At 40.8% G+C, this 19808-nt stretch overlaps 1 protein-coding gene across 6 annotated transcripts in view; it reads left to right on the top strand.

The window, feature by feature from the left end:
- SNCAIP (synuclein alpha interacting protein) overlaps positions 1 to 18544 on the top strand; it is a 142639-nt gene extending 124095 nt beyond the window's left edge. For 5 of the 6 annotated variants that reach the window (XM_074360549.1, XM_074360551.1, XM_074360552.1 and 2 more), the window contains 5 exons: positions 592 to 761; positions 5976 to 6068; positions 6626 to 7697; positions 8925 to 8995; positions 17968 to 18544. In XM_074360549.1, the coding sequence (XP_074216650.1) occupies positions 592 to 761; positions 5976 to 6068; positions 6626 to 7697; positions 8925 to 8995; positions 17968 to 18052 (1491 nt within the window). In that variant the 3' untranslated portion in view covers positions 18053 to 18544. The remainder of the gene's footprint in view (positions 1 to 591; positions 762 to 5975; positions 6069 to 6625; positions 7698 to 8924; positions 8996 to 17967) is intronic. The other variant, XM_074360554.1, reaches the window with a different exon arrangement.
- Positions 18545 to 19808: the final 1264 nt, after the last annotated feature.

Below are 19808 nucleotides of genomic sequence, written 5' to 3' on the forward strand. Positions count from 1 at the left end.
GACTGCTTGAGCCCTTGCCAGAGCCTCTCTTTTGTATGTGATGGTACTCCTCACCCCTACCTGGTCCCACCCTGGGCTCTGGTAACTGGTTTTGGAATAACAGGAAAAGTTCCGTTCAACCTTCTGTTACAGTCATTAAAAGTAATGTGTATGGATGGACCTAGAGATTATCATACTAAGGGAAGTGAGTCAGACAGAGAAAGACAAATATCATATGATACCACTTATATGTGGGATCTAAAATATGATACAAATGAATCTATATACAAAACAGAAACAGACTCACAGAGGTAGAAAACAAACTTATGGTTACCAAAGGTGGGGTGGGGAGCAGATACACACTACTATATATAAAACAGATAAACAACAAGGTCCTACAGTATAGCACAGGGAACTATATTCAGTGTCCTGTAATAACCTATGATGGAAAAGAATCTGAAAAACGTATATATATGACTTAATTCCTTTGCTGTACACCTGAAACTAGCAATATTGTGAATCAACTGTACTTCAGTAAAAAAAAAAATTAAAAATAAATAATGTTTAGAGGGAAGTCCTGAAATGATCACATGTCTCTGCATTCTCTGATAGACCTTGGTTGAATACGGAGCAAATGTCACCATGCAGAACCACGCGGGGGAGAAGCCCTCCCAGAGCGCCGAGCGCCTCGGACACACACTGTGCTCCCGGTACCTGGTGGTGGTGGAGACCTGCATGTCGCTGGCCTCCCAGGTGGTGAAGCTAACCAAACAGCTGAAAGAGTGAGTGGCCCGTTCGTTCCATGAGAAGCAAGTCTGACTGGTCGTCACAGTGCTTAGGTTTCAGCCACGTCTTTGCAAGTCTCCTTCTGCCGGTGCGAGTCGTACAGGGAATTCCCAGCAGCATCCTCATTTCTTCCTTAGTCCCAAGTCCTCATAGCCAGCATTCATGCTGAAGATGCCATTTCTGCAGAGGAAAGATGATCCTTAATAAAAAAAAATGCAGATGAATCTTCCTAAGCAGGAGTTTAAGTCACACTGGACAAGGGGAGAAAGCCTCTCTCTGTGTTCACATCTCAGGGCCAGGTTACACGGTGGGTGTGGAAAGCACACACAGGCATCATTCCAAACTACTGTCCTTACTAGTCTAGCAAATCATAAAGACCGTGAGAGAGACAGAAAAAGGCTAGAGATGGGCCAGTTACTCAGTCTTCTCTAAGAGAAATATATATATATTTGGGAAATAACAGATGGGTAACCTGGTAAGCATCACTGGCAAATTTATTGTAAAATTTAAGCAGATGATTCATGGATCCTCAGAATGTAAAATCCTTAGTATGTAAATTCAGCATGACGTTAACTTGAAATACTCCTCATCCAACTAAAATCAGTTCTTTTTTGATGGGATTATTAAGCTGGTACACGTTGCATACCCAGATGTCAGAGAAGCACTTCTGGGAGGTGGCCATGATATGCTTGAATAAAGGAGGGCTGGAGGAGAGGCCATCAGGTGGGTCTTTAGAAGGCTGAAGGATTAAGGAGCTGCTGCTCATCTGAAGGGACCAAGGTCAGTCCTTGGAAAACACATCGGTCAAATGACAGTAGCCATGCTGGGAAGGGAATCACTGAAAATCGAAAATAGTACTCAAAGTAATGTTGACAGATTAGGAGGACAAACCTTAAAAATCAAATTTTAGGGAAAAAGGAGGAGAGTATATATAGCTCAGTGGTAGAGTGCATGCTTAGCATGCATGAGGTCCTGGGTTCAATCACCAGTACCTCATTAAAGATACAAGCAAGCAAACAAACAAACCTAATTACCTTTTCCTGGAGAGAGGGGTTGGGGAAGTGTTCCCAAATTTTAGGGGGAGAAAAAAACCCCATGAAGTCTTACTTTAAAATTATTTAAAACAATTTTTTTCCTTTTTTTTCTTGTGAAAAAAGACCCATGGTAGGTGGGAGGCTTTAACTGACTGAAAGTGTAATTGATGCAACCGTATACATCCTTAAACCCTCCTGCTCGTCTCTAAGCTTGGGGAAATGTTTCTCCTTCTACTACTACTCTCTTTCCTTAGAGGTAAAAGTCTCTTCACTCCTCTGCCCTTCCACCTGCCTGTACCTAGAATTCTCTCTTTGGTGAGTTTAGGCTTTTACCAGAAAAAATAAAATAAAATTTAAACTTAAAAATTAAAGGGCTTCCTTTCCCTCAGAGCATCCTCTGTGCACTTACACAAGACTCCCCTGGGGCAGGTGAGCTGAGTGCACTTGAAGGTCTGGATGTAACAGAAGGGGACATGTACATGAGTTCATAACTCAGTAAGTCATCTTGCCACAGCAGCATGCTTGTACTCATGTACATGTATAGGTATTTCTAAAAATAAGCTCCTAGGTAGGGAGTTGCCAAAGCAAAGGGCATACATATTTAAAATGTGGATAGATGTCACCTTCTGTCCTTCCAGAAATGTTGCACCAGTGGACACTCCCCCCAGTAGTGTGTGGACATATCCTTCAAGAGGAATTTAAAAATGAGCCAGTGAATGCTTTCTCTAAAGGTTTGACTCAGAGAAAAGATCACAAAACCTTCTCCTCAATCTCTTACCGCGGAGTCCGAGAGGCTCTCCTGAGCTGTAATAGCCATTTTATTAGTAGACCTCTTCAAGGTCAGGGGCTTCACTGCTCTCTCTGTTGATGAACCGGGGATAAACTACACATGTACGCTAATAGACACCAGTTCTTCCCCCGTCTCCAACTGAATGCTGCAGACAGTTGTAATTAGGCCAAAGACAAGATAATATAGGAGAGGTTATGTTGTAGACCCTAGTTTTTCACTAACTGTGTGTGTCTCAGTGAGGTTGGTGAAACCAGAAATAAACAGAGGAGCTCACTTAGCCTTGCCCTAGTACGCTGTACCCTTCAGGCTCCAATGACGTAGAAAGGTTCAGGAGTAAGGATTGGAAACACCTGCCCCAGGGGAGTCTGTTCTCAAAACTGGGAGTGGGACATAGTCTTGAGTGCCTTTTCCTCCGAAAATATTTTTACCAACTCTTTATGGTTAATAAACATAGCTATTATTTAGAAATGTCAACCTTCCGCTCTCTTAGAGATTGTAATCTATAAGCGTAGGTGCTGTGGGTTGAATTGTGGCCCCACAAAGTGGTATGTCGGAGTACTAACCCCTAGTACCTGAGAATGTGAGCGTCTTTGGAAATAGGGTCTTTACAAAAGTAAGCAAGTTAAAATGAGGTCATTAGGGTTGGGCCTAGTCCAGTATGACTGGTGTCCTTGTGAAAGGAGAAAATTTGGACGCAGAGACAGACATACACAGAGAGAACACTGTGTGAGCATGAAGGCAAAGATCAGGGTGATTCATCTACAAGCCAAAGCATGCCAGATATTGCCAGCCAACCACCAAAAACTAGGAGAGAGGCCTGAGACATACTCTTCCTTATAGCCCTCAGCAGGAACCAACCTTGCCAACACCTTGGTCTCAGACTTCTAGCCTCCAGAACTGTGAGAAAATAAACTTCTGTTGTTTAAGCAAGGCAGTTCCTGGTACTTTATTACAGCAGCCCTAGCAGGCTAATATACCAGGCATATGCTCACATATTTTCATATAGTCATATTTCACATGTGCATGTATTAAAATTAAAGTTGATTAGTCCTTTCTGAGGGCTTCCTTAGAATCTAGAGAAGAGACTCCTTTTTTTCTCCTGAGATTCCTGTCATTAGTCAACCTAGCTGGCCCCAGATAGTTTTCTTTACTGTGTCATAATTCACTTTGACCCCTAAAAGCCCTTTAAAAGGAGAGAGACCATAATCTTTCTTCATCTATTTTAGCCCCTCACAAAAGGTTTTTCTAAAAAACTTGACATGCAATACCAGATTGCAAGATGGGAGAAGTAGAATGCTCTTAGGCCTTTTTGTTCTTTATTCATTCTTTAGACTAGGATCAGCAAACTATAGACTATGGGCCAAATCCAGCCCACCACCTGTTTTTGTAAATAAAGTTTTGTTGAAACAGAGCCATACACATTCATTTACACATTATTTGGGGTTGATGTCATGCTACCAACGCAGAGTTGAGTAATTCTGACACAGAACACGTGGTGCACACACCTGAAATATTATTTACTATCTGACCCTTTTAGGGAAAATTTTGCTGGCTCCTGCTTTAGACAATTCAGTTTTCAGTAGGTGAGTTACGGAATGAGTGAGAAAAAATGAGATCACAGACTTCTGTGGTCTTAGGGATGAAATGTTAGGACTAAGACTGACCACTTCTGAGAAAAAGAGAGTACTTGGGACTGATGGAAGGGTATTATCTGAATCTGATCTCCCAGAATTAGATTTAGGCAGCCAACAGCTATTCTGTATGTGCAGTGACATTTGGCAAGGAGAAGACTGACCAGTGTCTAAGATTTCAGCAGTCCTTTTAAGAGCACTTATATCGCACTCATTTAGTCCCCTGTCCTTGCTCACGAGAGTTGCTACCAGTTTTGATGCTAAATGTATTCATTTTGTACTCCTATAAAAAATTTCTACTCCTGTAACCACACACTTAGTGGCTTAAAACAACACTCATTTACCTTGCAATTCTGAAGATCAGAAGGCCAGAATGGGTCTCTCTAGACAAAAATCGGGATATCCACAGTCTGCATTCCTTTCTGGAGGCTCTAGGATGAAAGTCTTATTTCCTGCTCATTTGGGTTGTGCACAGAATCAGTTTCTCGCAGGTGTAGGACCGAGGTCTCTGTTTTCTTGCTGGCTGTCAGCTGGGGGTCATTGCCAGGTCCTAGAGACCTCTGCATTCCTTGGCTCACAGTCCCTGCCTGCATGTTCAGAGTCTGCAACAGGAGATTGAGTCCTTCTCACACTTTGAGTCTCTGTGATCTCCTTTTCTGCATTCTCTTTACTGTTAATAATTCATGTGGTGAGACTGGATCCACCCCAATAATCCAGTGTAACCTTAACTCCATGTGCACCCTTAGTTCCCCTTTTGCCGTGTAAGGTAACGTATTTACACCTTCCAGGATTAGGGATGTGATGGACATCTTTGGTGGGGGAAGTGGAGGTACCACAGTAATACCATTGTGTTCAGTAAATACTGCTTGTTCTTCTAAAATCAGAATCAGTATAATTTACTTTTTTCAAGTTCTGTCATAATTAATGTGTTTTCTAAACAGATTTCAATTTCTGTATCTGTGACTGTTCACCTATTTTCTTAACTTTAAAGCATATACTGATACACAAGCTTCTATGTCCAGAATAAATTGAGTGTCAACATACCTGTTTTCTTTTTATGTAAGAAAATACCAAGTTATTGAATTGTTTTTACCCAACGTGGAAGTGGTTTCTTGCTTTGTTCTATTTTTTTTCCTGATGGCTAAATTAATACAATTACTTTAATAAGTCAAACAATTTAGAAAGAGTAACATTTTGGAGTATATCCTTCCTGATCTCTCTCTCTCAGAAAGATTCTTCTTAAAAATGGGATAATGAGATCATATTGCACACAGTATTTTGTTAACTTCCTTTTTTTGCTTAAGGAAAGTAAAAATACACTGTGTGTGTATGTGTATGAATATATAGATAAATACACTCCATACTATATACTTTACATATATGTACAGATATAAGAGAAACTTTTTCTACATCTCTGTACAGATATTAGGGAAACTTTTTCTAGATATTCAAATATATTATCATTCTTAATAGCTGCCTTCATATAATTATAAATTATTTACTCAGTCTTATTAATGAGCATATATGTTACATATAGTTTTTTACTAATATGCATAATAAACATCTTTTCAGGTACTTTTGATTGTATCCTTAGGAAAATTTCTGAAGTATAAGGATGAAGATTATGCACATTTGTAAGGCTTTTGGATTTATTGCAACTTATCGCAAATTATCATGAAAAAATGTATATACCTCCTTATTTATGGTAGTAGCCGTGTGTCAGAGAGCTTATGTATTTTGGTTTGTTTTTCCCAGACAGACAGTGGAACGTGTCACACTGCAGAACCAGCTCCAACAACTTCTAGAAGCCCAGAAATCAGAGGGCAAGTCACTCCTTTCTTCACCCAGGTAATACCAGAAACACTGGAAGTTAGAATTCTTAAATATCTTTAATCTCTGAGCCTTCTTTTGGACTTTCTTTTAGTATCTTTGAAGAAGATAAGATAAAGAGTAATAAAAATGAGATATCACAGGGGAAAGAGGGTCACCTAGGGTCAGAAGACTTGAGTTTATCTCTGGCTCTGTCATTTTTCTTTCCATGACTATAAAGAACTCACTTACTCTTTCCAAGTCATTTATTTCTTCATCTATGAAATGGAAATAAGGATACGTAGCTTCCTAAGGTTGTTGAAGAAGGCATTCATTGAGAAAACTTATGCAAAATTTATGCGTAAACAATAAAACAGTAGATAAATTTAGTAGTCACAGCATAAGGTATGAGGCATACTATCCTTTGGTTATGATTGCCACCATGGAGTATTTGCTTTAAACAGACATTAATTATTCTTATTTCAGTCTTACTGATTTGTAAGTTGTTAGTGGCAGTTAAGGCCATGCAGCAATTTGCGGCCAAGTCATTTTAACCCAGTACAAAATCATCTTGTATGTCCTTCATCCTCTTTCAGTTCACCATCCTCCCCAGCTTCCAGGAAGTCCCAGTGGAAATCCCCAGATGCAGATGATGAGTCTGTAGCCAAAAGCAAACCAGGAATCCAAGAAGGGATTCAGGTTCTTGGAAGCCTGTCAGCATCCAGCCGGGCTAGGGCCAAAGCCAAAGACGAAGATTCTGACAAAATCCTACGCCAGTTATTAGGAAAAGACATTTCAGAGAATGTCTGCACCCAGGAAAAGCTGTCCTTGGAATTCCAGGATGCTCAGGCTGCTTCTCGAAATTCAAAAAAGATCCCTTTGGAGAAGAGGGAACTGAAGTTAGCCAGGCTGAGGCAGCTGATGCAGCGGTCACTGAGCGAGTCGGACACGGACTCCAACCACTCTGAGGAGCCCAAGAGCACGCCTGTGAGGAAGGCTGACAGGCCCAGACCGCAGCCCATTGTGGAGAGTGTGGAGAGCATAGACAGCGCGGAAAGCTTGCACTTGATGATAAAGAAACACACCTCTGTGGCATCAGGACGCAGGTTTCCTTTTAGCATCAAGGCCACCAAATCGCTGGATGGCCACAGCCCATCCCCCACCTCAGAGAGCAGCGAACCAGACTTGGAATCCCAGTGTCCAGCCTCAGGGACCACTCCCCAAAGCCAGCCCTCTGGAGAACCCACTCAGCCCAGCCCCGACAGCACAGCTGCCCAGAAAGTGGCCATGAGTCCCAAGAGTGCCCTCAAGTCCCCGTCTTCCAAGCGCCGGACATCTCAGAACTCAAAACTCAGAGTTACCTTTGAGGAGCCTGTGGTGCAGATGGAGCAAACCAGCCTTGAACTGAATGGAGAAAAGGACAGAGACAAGGGCAGGACCCTCCAGCGAACCTCCACAAGTAGTGACTCAGGGGATCAACTGAAAAGGCCTTTTGGAACCTTCCGATCCATCATGGAGACACTAAGTGGCAACCAGAACAATAATAATAATTATCAGACAGCCAACCAGCTGAAGACCTCCACACTGCCCTTAACCTCCCTTGGGAGGAAGACGACAGACAGCAAGGGACATCCCGGGAGCTCTGCCAGCAAAGGGAAGAACAAGGCGGTGAGTGCTATTTGAAGACCATTCCTTTTATTCATGTGAATTAATTGTATTGTTCCTAACACCACAGATTGTTGCCCTTGGCCACCTTGAGGGAATCCCCAGAAGAATTCCAAAGGATGTATCATGTTAGAGTTTACATTTTGCTCTTCCTTTGGAAAATACTCTAAGGGAGAAAGATTAAACAAATCACAGGAGATGACAGTCTGGTTTCTTAATTTCCCTAAATAGTTTGATCCTTGAGAATTAGGAGTCTTGGACTGGGAGGTATGTCTACAAGATGAGACCACCAATTGATGTGAAACCAGGCCCTTCTTTGGCACTGATTCTACCTCAGGAAGAGTTTGTTCTCCTCATGTGGCTGGATAGTTTATTCTCAAGCCCGATTAAAGAGCACATAAATAGAAACTCTTTCTAAAGACTTAACTACTCAATTTGGAAACGACCTTTGGATGGAATATGCCACAGGGACCTCCACACTGACATTTTATGACACAAGCTCTGAGGAAGCTTCAGTGGTCTGAGATGCTTGTCTGCACACAGGGGATGACAGAGCGGGCCCTGAACTATATTTTATAATTGCATTTATTGCAAAACCATGCAGGGTAATCTGCATTTAAATCTAGTGAATAAGAGATACGAGCATCTTTTTAGGCAGTATTTCCTGCATGTTCTATGCATGCCATGCCATCAAAAAAAATGGTCTAGCAGCTAAATGTGAAATTCTCTGAGGCATGGAAGGACCCAGAATATCCATCATACAGTCTAGAGAGTCACACCTGCCTAATGTATGATTTTTCTATAAGGTAAAATCCCATCATAGTGCGGTCTAAGAACTGTCCAGATTCTTTTTGTGATCAAAACTAAAATCAAGTTTTATTTAATATCTCTCTAATTAATTGAACACCAGTTTTACTTGCACATTGATTTCCACTTCGAGTTGTCATTGTTATAAAAGACTAGCGTTTATTTGTTTCAGCTAGAAAAGACACCAGACCCTTTGGATTAATTATGTCCAAACTTAAATTGCTCGAATGAAACTTGTCCAAGTAACTTAATGGGTTCTCTCACTCAGGAGTCCAAGATCTCAGCAGTTCCCTATGCTCCTTAAAGTGTGTCTGAAGCTTCTGTCCTCTAATCTGTCTCCCGCATGCCTCCTGTTTATTGAGACTTGTGCATGTGCTGAGCTTGTTGCATGTGTTCAGATGATTTTTAATTGCACCTCTGTAGGAGATATACGGCAGCTGCATCACTCTTTCCTCTAACCCGCTGATTGAAGAGCATCTGCGTAACTATGCACGGTACGTGGTGCTAGGGGTGTATCGCATAACAGAGCCATGCCTTCACTTTGAATTGCATGACCTTTTAAATGGTGGTCCTGGAGCACTCTTTGCAGGGGCTGACACAAAGGAAGAGGAAAACTACAACTCTTCCCCCAAATAGAAGCAGTCAGGCGTAACTGGGCCTTAGAATGGGAGCCGGTACCCTGTTGGAGGGGCTTCATTCCAGCGGCAGGGCAGAGGCGTCTCCTCAGCTCACATACAGGCTGTGCTTCCCAGCTGACTTTGGCTTTCAGGCTTTGTTTTAATGGCATCAAGTTCCAAGTAAGTATAGAAATTAAATTTCCTGTCATGGGTGGAATGGGTTAACCTCCGATCAGAGTCAGAACTTTGAAACAGAGCTGAGGTTTTCTTTCATTGCTGATGATAGACTGAAAGCTCTTTTAGTCACCATTCTGCTGCCCTCAGGAGAAGTGAGGTCCTGCCATTCTGACGTTGCTATAGCTCACATTTGGAACCATGATGCTGGTCTGCGAGTGTCCACCAACAAAGCAATGGCCTTCCTCAAGCAAATGTTTGTGATTCAAAATGTGTAGACCGCATACTGAAAAAGATCATGTCCAAGGTCCCCAGTGGTCAGGCCCCTCCTGAAGCAAAGTTCTTCTTCAGCATAGCTTCCTTCATCCCAGGGATGCATACAGTTCCTGACAGAGCAGGAAATGGGAGAGGTGAGGAAGAGAACAGTTGAGGGGGAATTAATGCAGTCCCCGCCTCCCAGTGGGTTGATTTCAATATAGTTAAATCCCCAGACCTCTTTTTAAAGGAGACTAATCATTTAAATCCAAAGAAAGCTATGACACACCTTTCAGCACTCTTCCAGAATCCTCCAAAATGTCTGTGTGACTGTATGTGTGTATACAAACGTAATTACACACACACACAAATATGAGTGTACGTGCTGTGGGTGTGAACACTTGTTCAGAACTCTAAAGTGTAAGAAATGTCACTCTCCTTTCCCCCCCTCTAAATCAAATTTAATCTGCTCCACATCTCTATTCAGGCTAGAGGAAGAGTAAATCTGAGTCATTTTAGGAGCTGCCCCTAAGGGTCTCATTAATTCAGTAAGTTGCAGGAAGCTGCTTGGAGCTTCTGTATTTACTGGGCACCAGCATTCTGCTTGGGGCAGGCTTACATGTTGCCTCAGTCTGGATTATTTCCGGCCATGCTGGGGCAGGGCATCTTGGCCAGAGCTCAGAGCGCAATGCCTGAGGTGGGAAGGAAATAGAAAAAAATACCCATTTCCTTCCCAGACGTTGATATTGGCCCACTTCTGTTTCTCCCAACCTACCTTCCCCAGCCCCATACCTTCTGCGTTCCCATCTTAGGTTGTATCTTCTGGTGCCTCGAAATTTCTGCTTTTGTCCTTAAACAGAAGTCACCAGCAAGACTCTGAGGCATGGAAGCTCAAAGACTTGGCAGACTCCTTGGGAGGGGGAAAGAGAATACCTCTCATTTCTTCCAGGCTCCTACAGCACCTGGAAACAAGACAATTAGTATCACAGTAGAGGCTCTTGCCAGGTATATTTCATACTGTCTTCTTTACAAGCAAGGGAACAAAGCTGAACAATCTACTGTAATAGACTTACAAAAATCAGAGCACAAAATAAGGTTATGAGGCTACTCAGGTGTCTGACAACCAGGTTAACAATTTCCTACTCCGTTTAAGGAACAGTCCTTCTGAAGGCTCTTTTTGAACCTATCAGACTCACTGGCTTTATGTATTAACAGAGTATTCTTTCAGTGATAAACAGAAATCTAGAAAGAAAAGTATTCAGTGTATTTAAATAAACATCCTGACCCCTTCCCCTCCTTACCGTGTAAATTAACTTATACTTTATCTTGGTTTTAGTTTGGCATGCTTTCCCTGAAAAGTGAACATCCACTAGGTTGTCCGTGCTAGAGAGGGGAACCGGCCCCATTCACTCCTTAGATAAAGTAAGGCTGGTAACTCTACTTGAAATAAAGATTGCTCAGAAAAATAAACTAGAGTGGGAATGTGAACACGAAAAATACCTAATTGATTCTAATTGATTGGCTGCTTCATTTTGCCTATGGTACCCATAGAAAGGGCATCCCACGGAAAGATACAAGAAAGAAAGAAACCCAAGTGTTCATCTATCAGTGATGCCTTCGGATGTTGGGTTCCTCTCAGGTAGGAGGGACTGCCCAGAATCATGTAACTGTGAAAAGCAATGGCAGTCATTGGGTTGGGTTGGATCCAAACATTATGCCACTGGTGGCCCTATCAGTACAGCCCTGGGAAAAAGAGTGGAGCAGTGGACCCTTGTTCCAGGCATATACTGGAATCACATTTTAGATCCTAAGGTTTTTTTTTTTTTTTTCTGGTAAAGGAAAAGTAGGGGCAATAAATACAACATTTTAAGGAATGTCAGCTCTGTGAGGGGGTCCTGTTTGCTATTTATTTTTCTAAATTGTCACAGCTTGATAGTAAAGAATCTTAAAATCTTTTCAATGCCCTTTAAAATTAGATTCAACTCTGTTACTTTGAATAGCTTTTTTCCCAGTGTGTTTCAACTGCAGAGGATGACTGTTTGTAACAAACAGATTTATCTTTACTTTTTCTTATAAAGGACAAGTTGGTTTTGAGTTCTTACAACTCTAAGGGAATGTTTGCAATTACTTATCTTAAAATGCCAGTAAGACATTTATTTCCCACAGTTTAAGTTTATCTGAGATCTGTAACACATGAAGGGAGCATCGAATCCAGTTACTGATAGGGAGAGGGCATTAACCCTGGGCCACCACTGGTCACATCTGCTCTGACCACAGTGGCACTGTGGCCTGAGGGGTTAGCATCAGGAAACCCCTGACCCTCGCACCAACATGAGAGCAGACTGACTCCTTAAAAAGACATTAAGCAATAAACACCATTAGTGTTGGTTTTTACTGCCAAGGAATTAGCCGCACTGGGAATTATACATCCAGAGCCAAGGGCTAGTAGCAGATATTTTACATAGATGTCAGGATTGTTCAACAGCCACTTCAGAGAGTGGTGAGTTTGACCCGAGATGATGTGAGGGTTATGGCAGTGACCCCTAGTGTGCCAACAGGAGATCAGAGTTCAGGGCGCCCTTACCACCAGTGCGTGTGTGTGCACACACACACAGATTTCTCTCCTTTTTGTCAGGACATATTATTAAAAAGGAAAATGAGCAAAGATATGGAGGACATTGGGAAGGTAGAGGTGAGGGCCTGGCTGAAACCTGTCCCAAGCAGAGCCTGTTCCTTCAGCCCCACTGAACAGTGTTTCCAGAATCATGGTGGAAAATGCAGTCAGCACAAAGAGGAATCCCTGATCCTGATCAACAAGGGCTTCCTTGGCATAATTTCTCTGGATATAATAAAATACCCACATTTTAATCTTGTCTTAAATTTTTGACCTTCAAGTATTTATTTTCAACAGAAACACTTTTTAAGGATTCGTGAAGGCCTAATTGTATCATTACTCAGTCATAGGTGTGTCATCGTGCTAGCCGAGTATATGTTGGTTGCATCGTTCTGGAGTGAATCCCCCAGAGCAGACTGAATCTTACCAATGGAACAGTTCAGGAAAGTTTGTTAGAGTGCTAATACCAAAAGGGTATTTAGTAACAGCTATAGATATTAGAGTTTCTGCCCCAAAACTATAGTTTCAAGTTCTAATCTCTGTTCTGAAATATGCTTTTCTGTGTTTTCCTGTCTGCTATAGTAGCTGCGGAGTCCAGAGCCAACGAGTAAGGAGGTGTTGATGCACCTGGGTTGATTGCCTCTGTTTCAGAAACCCCTAGAGCCTCCCTGGGCTCCTCCCCTGCACCCCTCTGCATGTTTCCCCAGGGTTCTGTGTTTCTCCTGAAAAACTTTTGTCCCTCCCACTCCAACCTCTGCCTCCCTAGGACTCAAATTTGTTTCAGAGAGAAAACCCTTATTTTATAAGGAAGCTTTATCCCCATGACATGGAGGAGGGAGGAGATCGCAATCTCAAACCATTTCTTCCGATTCCATTAATTAAGTGACAGCTTCTCCTTTGAAATGGATCACATTGTCATTGGCTGTTCAAATAGAGCCTCATGTGTAGAGAAAAATGCCCATGTTATAGGGAATAGCTAAAACGATCGGATCTTTGCAGTGTCTGGGCACACCTTAGCAACCTCTTTATAAAAGCTGCCAGAATTTGCAAAGTTCATGAGAGCATGATTCACAAATGGAGTTTCTTTTCATGAGCTCCCTACACCTTCTGAGAAAATGAGGAGGCATATTCCACCCCAAGAAGACAGCGAAACAAAATTTAGTATCAAACTATGATGCGTTGAGATGTAGAAAAAGCTATTGCAACTAAGACCCTATGTTTTGTCTTAAAGCACTGCCCCTGGAAGGCAGGAAATGAACATGTGGAATGCCTGCCCATGAGCTGCAGATCGGAACTATGTACACAGAGGAGATCTGCCTTGGAAAGCAAACTCATCCTACTAGAAATACATCCCTTCAGCCTGCTGATCCTGGTCTAAGTGTAGTCACTGAAGTTAAGAGCAAACAACTCCCTTCTTCCACTCCACCTTCCTTTCCTCCCCCAACCCCACAGCCCGGTTTTGCACTGTGTCACTCCAAAAGGGGTAAATAGAGAACCAGTGTCATACTCCCACCACCTGTCTGCCACCAATAGGGGGTCTTTGCACAATAAAAGAGCAGTGACTGTCTATAAAATCTCTTAAGGCTGGAGTTTTAAGGACACAGCAAGTTGTTGGAGGTTTAAAATATCAGAGACTTTACGGGAACACCTTCCAGCACCTCCACCCAGCATACCTGCTCCAACCACAGCCACATGGGATTTTCCTTCCCACTCTGGGAACCGTATGTGCAGCTCTGTGACTTTCCTGGATGTCACATCCTCATTTCACCCTTATCCTTAGCAATAAACCACACATTTTGCTGTGCCAGATTAAGGCATGTCCCTTTATTCAGCGAGATCATCGTCAAGAGAGAATTAAGAGAAGATACAGGTAAAACAAGGACAACTCCATGAAAGGTGTCAGAAATTTCTGAGAGCATCATCATTCCCCAATCTGTGCCCAGTGTCTAGCTTGGTGCCTGGCACATGGTAGGACTTCATAATATTTGGAGAGAGGGCGAGCTAGAGAGAGGAAAAGGATAAGAAGAGGGGGAAAGAGAATTTTAAAAGGTGGAGCTTGACGTCCCACAGGAAGAATGGTTTGCTCTGTAGAAATCCAGGTCTTTTCGATTACAAGTCCACCTACCTACAGTGAGTTTCATTTTGGGTACTTCGAGTATAAGTTTTCACTCTTTAAACCAGAATTTCATTTTTTCAGTAGATGAGGTTTATAGATATGCTCTCAGTAAGGCTCTGAAGGAGATCACAAAAATAGCCAAGTCTCCCTGTCTTGATTATCAGTGGAAAATGCAGTGCATGCTCGTGGGCCATTTTAGACTAATCCTCTCAATAACGTGCTGTCTGGTCACCGTGGGCTGTGGAAATATGGAATCTATGCCTAGATGAGTCAGCAAGTTAGATTACTTGAAAAACTGTTATTTAAATTTAAGCCTTCTTTCCAATTTTGGTCACTGAGAATGTAATTTTATATCCAAAAATGAAATCAAGGAGCAGCAAATTATCGGAATAATTCATGCTGGAATTAACCAAACACTTTAGCTTTTTTTTTTTTTTTTTGAATACTGGTAAGTCAGGACTAGGTAATTGAAGGGTTCAGGGAGGCTTGAATCATCCTGATATTATTCAGATAAATGCCTCAGATTAACATTTTATTTGGTATAGACCCAACTCTAATCATGCTGGATTTTGTACTGCCGAATTGTTCTTAGTGTTTTTGAGCACAGCACATTAAAGTAGAAATACTCCATCAATATGTAAATGATGACATTATCCTTAGACTGCCACCTAAGACTTTTTTTTTAAACTTTTATTTTATTTATATTTAATTTAATTTTTTTGTCAAGTTTCTCTAGGTACTAATAGTAATGGTAGCGTTATAACAAAAACTGGCTGTCCCCCTGTTCTGTGTTCCCATTCCCCTAAATCAGCCACTTGCTTTTCCTTTTGGTGTTTTCTAGTATTCTGTATTTCTAAATGACATGCTGAAATAGACTTTGAGTTTTAGACATTACTCTATTGACTCTTGGCATCCTATTTTGAAGATAAAAATGACACTTCAAACACTTATAAAGCACTTACAGCATACCAAAGAATATTCCAGGTGCTTCATGCATATTGACTATTTTCATCTTTACAATGAATGACACAATATGGTAGATACTGTTATTATCCACATTTTGCAGATTGGGCACTCGACAAGTTTTTTCCAATCTGGAAACCTATATGCTTTGGTTCTGGGAAATGTTTTTGTATAATTTCTTTGAAAATTTTATCCCCTTAAATTTTCCTATTTGCTTTTCTGGAGATACTATTATTCTAATGTTTAACACACTGGACTGATCCTTTTCTAACTTTTTTTTTTCTATTTTTCTAATGATTTTCTAACTATTCTTCTGTCTTTATCCATACTTCTGCTTTTTCTGAAAGTTCTTTCTAGGATATTTACTGAATTTTACCTTCCAACATTTCTAATTTTTTATTTCTGCTATTACAGTGTTAATTTCTAATAGCACTTTGTTGGTTTTCTCTTTATTCTTTTCTCATAGCATCCTGTATACAAGACTTATTTAAATTTTACAAGCAAATACAAATTTTATTCTTTCCTTCCTTTTGCAGTACAGGTGGCATACTAATAACAGTCTTATTGCTTTTTTTCACCTAACACATTGGAGGTCTTAGTATAGAGACAGCTTCTTCATTCTTTTACATAGCTATGCATTATTTCATTGTATGAATGTACTATTTTTAATTCTTTCTGCATTTTTATTGAAATTCTGCTCTTGTTGATTTGTAGCAGCTCTTTATATATTACACATTATGAAGATTAATCCTTTGTGATATGAATTAGACACATTTTCCCCAGTTTTTCTTTTCTTCTAGTTAAATTTTTTTCAAGTCCTCATTACCTCCCTATGTTATTTCTATCCACTTTGACTACCATTTGTTTGTTTATTTTGGTCTCTGTCATATGAGTGCTTTCCTCAAAAGTTGGGTGATCCTTGACTCACTCATATTTAAGAACAAGACACTAAAGCTAAATTGAAGCTCTGGCTCTATGTTGACTGGTAGATGTTGCTTCACACAGACTGTTTAAATACTAAGCTCTTTTGTTGGGAGGTTTATTCATTGTCAGTATTTGTAGGACTTTTCTTTTGGCAGTTGATTTCTCATGGTAAGTAAACTCCAGTCTCCTGCTCAGTCTTGTTAACCTGATTGCCAGGAATCTGTGGATCAAAAAACAGGAGATGGGTTGACAATTGTGTTCTGTAGGGATTTTCACTTAATCCCATGATTTCCACCCGCTTCAGCTGAATTCCTAGTCTCTCTGCTTCATGCCTTGCAAACTGTAACCTCTAGTCTTTCTTCACACTGGGAAAGGGACAGTCACCTGGCTGCATTGTGTCAGGAAGATAATCTGGGTATGAACAGCTACTTCCTAAAAATTTTCAAATAATCTTCCATTTTTAGCACCCACACAGCACCCACTGTCACCTTCAGAAATACCTGGTACTTCTAGTTCCTGAGCCTTGCAGTGCTAATCAGTTTGTTGTGTCCCCTGACTATAGACTTAGATTTCTGCTTTTCCTGCTCTGCTAAGTCAGTTCCATATGTTCATCCATCTTCTTATTTCTGAAACATTATTGCCATTTTATGCATTATCATATTTCCTCTCCCATTCCCCTTACTCGTTTAGGTCGATGCCTTTTTTACTTCTCTACTTTCATTTTAGTGTTGTTTTGTAAGAAAGGGATGATAAATGTATGTATTTAATCCACCACATTTAATTGGAATTTCCTAGAACATCTTTTAACCAATCAGGTTTTTCTTTCACCTTCTTCCCCTTCTTGCCCATGAACAACTCCCTAAAGTTCTAGTCAGATGAACAAATAAAAATAAGGTTTATAACTTTCAGATGGTGATAATGCTTAAATACTAACTAGGCCACTGAGAAGAGACTCCACAGTCTTTGTAATAAGCAAGCACAATTTTGAGGCCATAAAACCACACTTGGCGTTCTCCATCCGAATGTGTCCTCACATGAGTGAGTACCATCCCCAGAAACTGTTTTTGACTGGTATAGTAACAAGAAGGAATTTAGTAATATGTAGGCTTCTTCAAACTCAGGAATAACTCCTCTCTGGAAGATTTTATACTCAGAATGGGACTAATATCACATGAAAATGAATGCTTCTACCCAGAGGGAAATTCGCGTAGAAAGCAAAACTGTTCCCAGGCTTGAGCTGGTACTTCTTTCCATAGGCTTACAAGGTATCGAGTATTGAGGGGAAAACAGAATTATTATTCCCTAATTTCTTCTTTTTCCTATAGATTTACGTACTCGTGGTCTTCCAACATGTTACCACTTAGTAATCACACACCCAAAGTCAAAGCATTTCCTTTAGATTGTTAATACTTAAGCTTACTAAAGAATAAAAGTTACCACCAGTGAATCCAGTCAATAAAACATAAATATCTGTTTCCACTCAACTAGCAGTACTGTACTTCCTATTTTGTTTGACTGTGATAAAATTCACTTGACTATAGAATTTTGCCTGGATTTCAATCCACATGATCGAGAAATTACTTCTGGAGCCAAAGTAAAAAATGTCCACAAAGTATGTTATTACATGACTATTGCTTTTATTGTTTAAAGAGTGGTTTATATGAAAAGAGAATAATTTGCCTACTGGAATGAAGTGGTGTGTGTGAGGATAATTTCCATTTTTGGGGAGATGTTTAGTGGTATAGTATTGTAACTTGACCATAGTTTTACCTAATTTTGGCCTGTGGTTTCTCTTCCGCTTAGGCATAATGACATCAATAGAAAAATGAAGAAATCCTACAGCATAAAGCACGTTGCTGAGCCAGAGTCAGAGGAACTCTTCTTATAAAACACTTTTTTATTATCTCTGATTGCTGCCCTTTGAACACCTTTGGAAATGTCTGGACTATCCTCTGTGAAATCCTCTATCCACGGAAATAGAACTGTGAGAAAAATGCCTCACCAGCAGAAGAGCAGAATATCAGGATGCCTTAAATTTATAGCATTAGAGTATATAAGACACATTTTGGGGTGATATTTGTATATATAACTTGTTTTTAAAGAGATGCTGTTTAAAAGCATGATCGGCCAAATGTATGTTTTTTAAGATCGATTGGTTCAATCTCCCTACAGGTTCCCCGAGCCACTGACACCATTTTGTATTTCATCAGCTGCATGAGTGTTTGCTGATGATGGTTGAATTTCCCTGTCCCCGTGATATGGGCAGTTTGGGCTCAGCTTCTCAATGAGACCAGGTCAGTGGTATTGTTTTCTGTTAAGACTGTTTTTTTCTGTCATTTCTACTTTTTGTATAAAGGAAATAAAACCATGTTAACAGCCACCTATAAGCTTGGGGCACTTACTTTCTAATAAATCTGTGATGTTCTGATTTCTAAAAGTCTTTAAGAATATTTTGACTGCTGATACTTTATTTCAGAAACAAACGGACCAGTTTAGCTGCTTTCCCATAGGGGTCAAATAAAACATTCTAGTTTTCACTAAGTACTAAAGGATCAGATGAGTATATAAAATAAGTCAATTCAGTCTGTCTTCTCAAATCGCAGCGTTGACATGAGAAAATACTAATGACAACCAAGGATTTAGCTCCTTCTTGGGTCACTTTTTTCTGCCTCTCACACATGATGAGGCCTGTCTAATCCCTTAGGAGACGGTGCAGAGCCTGAGTTCATAACAGCCCTATTGTGGATGCAGCTCTTGGAATCCACTTGAGCAGTAAGTTCTAGATGGTTTCATCCTATCATGTAAAAACTTCAAGAGTTTTACTTGAAAGTGTTGGCATGGCCTGTAAGAGGCCTGTCAACTTTTAGTTTGAAAGGAGAATGTATTCTTATTAGTAGGAGGGAGCATTGTATGCTGTGAACAGTTACTAGCAATGATAACTGCAATCCAGTGCGGGCCCTTCCGAGTCCTGGTGGATGAAATAGGCCAAGGTGCTGAATCAGGAGGCAGTCTTGCACATGTGGTCATTTGACGAACTTAGGTTTGATGAGATGCAATGAAATACAGAAGGAGGAGGTAATTTTAAGTGTTGGGAGGGGAGGGTAAGCTCAGTGGTAGAGCGCATGCTTAGCATGCATAAAGTCCTAAATTCAATCCCCAGTACCTCCATTTAAAAAAAAAAAAAGACTTGAGTGGCTGCTTTAGTGCAGGATCCTTTACAAAAGCATTTGTTTTAAAAAAAAAATTTACATATTGAAGTGTCTTTTATGAACCAGCCATGCTCATGTGGAGATATTACTTACATTTTATAGATTTGAAAATTAAACTTCAGAAAGTATTAGTCCTGGGTCCAAGATAAACGACTAGCAAATAGCGGGATTGGCTCTGGCACAAGTTTGCTCGTTATCCTCACTCTACTGTCTGTCCATCTGCCCCGCCCTACACTGTCCCCATAGTGCCCTGACCACGGGACTAGCACCGGGAGCATGGGTTGTGATGTTGGTTCTACCTCTGGACAACACTTTGGTCTTGGGCAAGGGACACTGCATCTTTAATAAATCTGGGAAAAGGGGACACTGGCGTCTGTACACATCTGGGAGGTAGGTTCCTTCTGACTTAAAGAGCAACATGTCTGTGAATTTCAG

The sequence above is a fragment of the Camelus bactrianus genome, chromosome 3, assembly GCF_048773025.1.
Source record: "Camelus bactrianus isolate YW-2024 breed Bactrian camel chromosome 3, ASM4877302v1, whole genome shotgun sequence".
Lineage (NCBI taxonomy): Eukaryota > Metazoa > Chordata > Mammalia > Artiodactyla > Camelidae > Camelus > Camelus bactrianus.